A 7,091-nucleotide genomic window follows, 5' to 3' on the forward strand; every position below is an offset into this window, starting at 1 on the left:
CCCAGCAGGTCGAGGCTGCGGTGGTCAGGAGCGGCCACTGCACTCCAGTCTGGGCAACAGAGTGAGACTCCAACTCAAAACAAACAAACAAGAGTATCTCTGCCTGAGCATCAGAACAACAGGAATGCTAAATTACAAACCTCATTTTCTTTTTCTTTTTTGAGTCGGAGTCTCACTGCCGCCCAAGCTGAAGTGCAATGGCATGCTCACAGCCACCATAGTCTCAACTTGCTGGGCTCAGGTGAATCTTCCAGCCTCAGCCTTCCAAGTAGCTGGAACCACAGGCACGCGCCACCACTCCTGGCTAATTTTTAAAATGTATTGTAGAGATGAGGTCTTGCCAAGTTGCCCAGGCTGGTCTCAAACCCCTGGGCTCAGGCAATCCTCTAACCTCTGCCTCCCAAAATGCTGGGATTACAGGTGTGAGTCACCGTACCTGGCCTACAAACCTCATTTTCATCCTAAACTTATATAATTTATGTTCTGGCCAACAAAACACATAAAAAAGTATGCTAATTCCTTCCTTTCAAAGAGAGAATACAAAACATGTAATGCTGGCACAGCACTTCTGAGTTCTGCAGAGTCCTGGCTTATGTAGTCATCCTGTGTTCCCTCTAAGCTGAGTGGTCATTCCTACCTACAGCCTACGTGTAAAGTCATGTGGGTTATAGGAGGCAGTGTAAGCTTGGGACGCCAACTCTCCTCACTCCAGGTACTTTCTCTTTCTATTCAAAGGCCTCCATTTTAACTGACCCTTCATTCCAGGCCAGGCCAATTGACTGTTCATCCAGAAGCCTGGCTCCTCTGTAAGCTTCTTCAGTTTATCAGGAAGTGCAACAGGGCTACAACCAGCATTTTCTCTCCTCAGCTAACCATTGACTAGCTGGTCATTTACACTATTTCTTTTCTTAAAAGAAATCTAGAAGTACATACGTTTGCGTCGAGGTCTAAAGCGCCAGTGATCTGGGCCAGCCCACATCGACATGGTCCGGGGACTAAAATAGGAATATTCTCCAGGTTTCATGGACAGAAGGGGGCACATGGTCCTAATGTCTCCATCCCCAAGGGAAATCATTTCTTCTCTGTAACACAGATGAAATCATGCTTGTACATGCACAATATATATATTATAATGGTATATTTACATGTAAAAAAGCTTATGTTGTTGCTGAAAATTCTACCTGCCCACTTTCCACAAATGAGCAGCATTTCTAAGACTGAGTCCAGTATAAACACTTCATTATTAATAGTCCTTTAGTTTTTACTTCAAGTGCTTTTGCTTTTCTTAATTTTATAATGATATGATCCTATTATATAAGTACTTTGGAAGTTTCAAAGTGCTTCAATAAAATGGTAATCTACCCATTTGGGAGATAAGAAGACAGAGGTACAGAGAAATTAAGTTTTTATATGAGACTACACAGCTAATAAAATGTCAAGAGCTGGTAGTTGAACATAATTCCCAACTCCCCAGCCTAGTATTTTTCCATATACACGGCTTCTTGCCACACACGATAACAATCCCTCATTCTTTCTTCACCAATCTGCCATAAATGAAGGCTCCAATAGACACCACTAAAGTTTCTCCTAAAGTAAAAAATATGTTCTTCTAATTTTTTAGTCCCTCAAACACTTTAGGGGTTTCCATTATAATTTGTTAGGTCATTCAGCTTTATTCTTTATTGTGTGTAAGCATCTAAGAAGCCTGAGTCCAGCATGGCACATTTGGTTTGGTTTTTTACCTTTTCTACAAGGCACTAGGCCTGAGCAAAGCAGTTTTCTCCCAAAGGGCTCTGACATGTTAGGAAGCACATTAGTGCTGCTGTACTGCCCTCTAAGGGTAAGGGTAACAAAAAACTTCAGACAAAGAGGCTTTATATTTGTTTTGACCAATACATACTAATTCTCTTATCATACATATCAAGCCCTGTAGAATAAGCTTAACAAGTTTTTAAAAGGGAACTTTAGCTTTATCTATAGATTCTATTTTTTTAAAAAAGCCAGAAGACTAAATTTGTATATTTATTGGATAGTTAAGACGTAATTTAAAAAATTAAAATATGCTAAAAAAAATATTTTTAGTCTGTAAGACCTAGTGCTGTAACAGAACCTAAAGCTTAGCCTATGTTATTAAGTAACAAATGCACTGCTTTGTGATTTCCAGAGGGAGAAAGAAGATGATTTCAATAGCATCCCCACTTAACTCTTATGAATATTCTTCTCTTTAAATTTTGGCAGCTGGGCTGGGTATTTATGGGCAAAGATGTAAAGAGCTTGGCTCCTACTCCTGAGAGTCTATGAACCAGAGTTGGATAGTAGCTCTGCAGGCTTCTTGAACTCTAGCCATTCAATCATTTTTTCAAGACATAATGCTGAGTGGGAGGCATCCTACAGGTCCCGACTTCACAATCCAATGACTAAACTAATCCACAGCATGTTTCAAGGTCTTATTTCTCCATCAAACTTCCCCAATCCTCGGAGGACCTCTTTATTTCTTCCATCCCTTTCCCCCATTATCACAGGGCCCCTCCTTCAATTTTGCCTGCTGTCCTAATATCAGCAAATTAAGGTCTCCTCCCAGCTAGGTAGGATGTCAGGCAGGATGCAGCAGAATGCTTCATTCTTGCAGGCATAGAATAGGCTGTGCTCTGGGGCCTAACATCTGACAAGGTCTTCAACCACAATGAGTACCTTATAAAAGCAATTGGGTACCACAGGAGGGTTAGCTAGAGAACATCTGGTCTCATAGTTGCTATTGGGAGGGCTGAGTGGGAGGCATCCTACAGGATGCCTGACCCGCTCTTAGACATCAAGCACTTTTGCAGAGGAGTCCTTATTAATCTGTGTGCATGAAGAGCTCCGCTTTTTACATTGTGCAGTTAGTTGTCAAAGTGCTGCCACCCAGGGAACAAAAACATGAGGCATCCTACTTAATACTATATTTATCACTCAGCACTGACCCCACTCCACCTTGAGCTAGAAGCCCTGGAAGACCTTTCAGTGGAGCACAGTGGTTTTCAACCCTGGGTGCACAATACTACTACCTGGGGATGGTGATAGACTCCTACCCACTAAGACTCTCAGTTACGTGGTCTGGACTGCAGCCTGCCATCCAAAGCTCACTACATGCAGCTGGGATTGGTCAAAGGTGATGAGTGACAACCAGCTCCACCCCAATAGCTAACCTCTCTGAGCCTGTTTCCTCATCTGTAAAATGGGGATAACAAAACTTAATTATAGGGTTGCTGCAAGATTAAACAATCACATTTTTGTGAAATAATGTATGTAAGGTACCTGGCATAGTGTCCAGCACAAAGCTATAATAATAAGGAGCTCAATAAACATCAGATATTCCTGTTATCATCTTGTACCAATCCTTCATCATATGGATGAGAAAACGGAGACCCCAAAAGACGATGATACTGCCCCACATCTCATAGCTATCCATAGTGGGGTCTGGTCTAGTTCAGGTCAAACACTCAGTGAGCTCCCTGGTCTGCCTATCTGGTAACCCAACATGGCCTAACCTCCCTGTTTACTTATCCTTCAGGTGGGTACCACTTTTTTCTATAAGCCACATGCCTGTTTCTGTCTGTAACTCATATGCAGTGATCATCATCAAAAGCCAGACTACAAGCAGTGTACAGAAAAGTGTGCACTCTGCTACCAAAAGGCACATGGTAACAACAGCCACAATGAAGCAGCTACTAGATCCCAGACACTATATTCTAGCACTTTACTCTCTCCTAATCCTTACAAACTCCTGCAATGTCAGTTTTATAACCAAAGTGGCTGAGCCAACATCCAAAGCCAGGTGGGATTCCTCCATGAGTCAGAAGGGCTCAGCTGATGTGCACAACACAGCACATCAGTCCAGCCAATCAGAAATCAAATTAGATGACCCGTGGGAAATCTGTTAAGAACTGATTAAAAACAAAAAACAAGGCCACCACATTTCCTTCAAGTGTCTGCCCCCTCCCCACTTAAAAAGTGAATCCACTCTTTTCTAATCTACTTTCTAAATAAACTTTCTTTTCTAATCTAAAACAAAACAAAAAACTCCTATGGAAACATGTTCTGTGACTCTGAGAGCCTTACTGGCAGCTTTGAACTTGGCTGGGCTCCTTCCAGCTCCCCAGCTCTTCGTGATCCCCAGCCACAGCGTGGTCAGCTTCATCATTGGCATCAAAGTCGTCCTCCAAGGGCCCACTGAGGAAGTCCCCACAGTCATTCTCCTCAACCTCAGCATTGATGTCAAATACCTGGTCATTCTTCTTAAACTTGTCTACCAGGGCAGACACAGACTGGAGAGACAAAAGAGGGTTCCTGAGTTCTCCTCATTCCTATAACAATCCTAGTTCACTGCTGGACGGACAGCCTTCTCCCCCTCCAATTCCAGATTCCAGGCTTCCCATTCCCCTGCGCCACCCTTCCCCACCCCCTGCCTGTCAGAGCCAACATTCTCACAATAGTAAAGCACTGAGGAAGTTTATATTGTGTTGCACAGGATGAAGCTGTATTGTTGTCAGGCAAGCACATTTTGTAAAACATGAGACAGGAATCTGCATTCATTAACTACACATTTAGAGAAAACCATTTTCCATGGAGAACATTTATTTTGGAAGGTTTAGTAAGTAGGCTAAAGGGGACCATACTAAAAATACACAGAGGAAAGCTCTACACATGACAATTTCTCAGGAAACTCTGAGCCAAGGGACTCAACCCCCAAGAGCAGGAAATTCCTCAAGCCTGACAGCAGCCTAAGAGAGCAGAGGCCACTGGGACCACCACGTTCAAGAGCTAATCTGATAAAAATGTTCACCCATTAATGTCAGGGCCACCTCACCCTAGGGAAGCAGAAGAAGGGACATGAAGCTGACACTGGAACTCATTTAGCTATACCATACAATAATCCTGCTGGGGTTCACAACCCTACCCCCACTCTCTCAGGTTTTTTGTCCCTACAGAAGTGCCAAAGGAAATATTTTCTGTACTCCTGGCTAAATAAAAATGATGCCACAGTTTTGGTTCCCATTGGGCAGAACTAATCTTAGGCCATCTAAGTGAAACCATGAGCCGCTGGTGAAATTCCCAGATCCCTTATAAGTCCAAAAGTTGACCACACCTCATTATGTGTTTCACTGTCCCACTTAGTAAACTGGAACCCGGCCAGGGAAGGGCAGATCTGGCGATCTTCTGCACACTGCTGCAAGGGCACTGGAGGGCACAGCAAGATTACAAAGAGATTAGAGATGGGTCAAGTTTGTTCCTCATTCCCTTCAGAACGACACTGAGTGGCACAATAGAGGTGAGAGGCACACAGTCACCTCACTGTTCTCCTGAAAAGTATCAACAGTGGCTGGCTGGTAGCCAATCTCTGTGTGTCAGACTCCCCTGGGAGTGAGCAGATGCACAGGCCATACCCACACAGGAGTTGGTGATGCACTGTCATTCTAGGAATTAGTAAAATACTAGAAGAGAAACCTAAAGCACAGACATTTGATTCTGAAATGAACTCTGTGCCCTGTGCTATAGTGCTATAGCTGGAAAATCAAAAGAACTTCCTCTTAAAAATACGCTAAGCACATGGGAAATCATGTAACAGTACTTACTAGAGACTAACTAGAGACTACCTACCTGAGATGATTAGAGCCCTGGCTGAGAGGATAAACTTGGAAAACAGATTGCTAGCACAAAAGTTATACTATGCACATTTAGGTAAGAATAGAAAGGACACTGTAACATCTGCATAGCCCTAGAGGGGGAGAATCAATATCATTCAACATGTAAAAATTACATACAAGTATAGCTATTGTACTGCATGCACCTGCCCTTCACACTTGCCTATACCTTGTCATGACATCCTGAGAAGACTCCCAAGTCAGAGGTGGAGGGGCAGAATGGGAAAATGGGAAGAATGTTAAAATCTTTGCCAAGCCAGTATAGAGAACTGATAATAGGACAGGTCAGTTTTTAGACTCCACAGAAGAGTCTCAGAACAACACAGTGCCCCCTCTTCTCCTCATGAATCCCTGGATGGGTATCAAATTCTGACACTCCAGGATAAGCCCAGGACTGGGGGAGCTAACTGCAAACAGTGGGCACCCAAAATACGTGGCACACAGAGTCCAAGAGGTAATGGATTACTGTTTTAGACTCCATGCTGCAATAAGAACAAAAGTAGGCCAGGCACAGTAGCTCACACCTGTAATCCCAGCACCTTGGAAGGTAGAGGCGAGAGGACTGCCTGAGCCCAGAGGTTTGAGACCAGCCTGGGCAACTTGGCAAGACCTTGTCTCTACAATAAATCAAAAAATTAGCTGGGTGTGGTGGCACACGCCTGTAGTTCCAGCTACTTGGAAGGTTGAGGCAGAAAGATCACCTGAATCCAGCAAGTCAAAGCTGCAGTGGCCATGAGTGTGCCTCTGCACTCCAGCCTGGGTGACAAAGTAAGACTCCATTCAACTCAAAAAAAAGTTAATGGGTTGCTAGGCACTCCCAAAAGGATACTTAATTTAACATTCCAGAGGAGACTTCCAGATAATTTAAGCAACATTAAGAGCATGATGGCTTATTCCACCCCACGGTTACATAGAAGCTTCTGCAATGCCTGAAATGCTCTGGTGAAAGGCATTATTTGTACATACCTTTTAAATCTGTCATTTCTACCCAACCTAGATCTGGCATCTCGAGAGGGTCTCCAGCAGAGAGCGTCTGGGCATCGGAAGGAAAAAGCAGCTCACTTCGATAGTCATGACAGTGGAGGGTAGAGAGAAATACCCCTGCGGTGCTACACTCATCAAATGAGGCTGCAGTCTTCTGAAACATAGGATCGATCTGAAAAGAAAGGAAACCTAAGAATCATGGTTTATAGCCAAAGGAAATATAAATTTTTATGCACTGGACCCTGCTCATTTGCAGGTGTATATACTAGATTGAAATGTCTCTGCATGACTAAAAGGGGAAAGAGCTTTCTAATTAATCGGGTAAAAATCCAGTTTAAAAGAAAGGCTGGGCTGGGCGCAGTGGCTCACACCTTTTTTTTTTTTTTGAGTTGGAGTCTCACTCTGTCGCCCAGACTGGAGTGCAGT

At 43.5% G+C, this 7,091-nt stretch overlaps 1 protein-coding gene across 1 annotated transcript in view; it reads right to left on the reverse strand.

The window, feature by feature from the left end:
- The window catches only part of NCAPH (non-SMC condensin I complex subunit H), a 42,661-nt gene that overhangs the window by 16,349 nt on the left and 19,221 nt on the right, over positions 1–7,091 (reverse strand). The window contains exons 7-10 of the mRNA XM_008059027.2: positions 6,648–6,837; positions 5,126–5,217; positions 4,099–4,304; positions 934–1,082 (exon numbers count right to left, since the gene is read on the reverse strand). Of these exons, the coding sequence (XP_008057218.2) occupies positions 934–1,082; positions 4,099–4,304; positions 5,126–5,217; positions 6,648–6,837 (637 nt within the window). The remainder of the gene's footprint in view (positions 1–933; positions 1,083–4,098; positions 4,305–5,125; positions 5,218–6,647; positions 6,838–7,091) is intronic.

This window comes from Carlito syrichta, unplaced genomic scaffold (assembly GCF_000164805.1).
Source record: "Carlito syrichta isolate Samal-C Ts95f unplaced genomic scaffold, Tarsius_syrichta-2.0.1 Scaffold303678, whole genome shotgun sequence".
Lineage (NCBI taxonomy): Eukaryota > Metazoa > Chordata > Mammalia > Primates > Tarsiidae > Carlito > Carlito syrichta.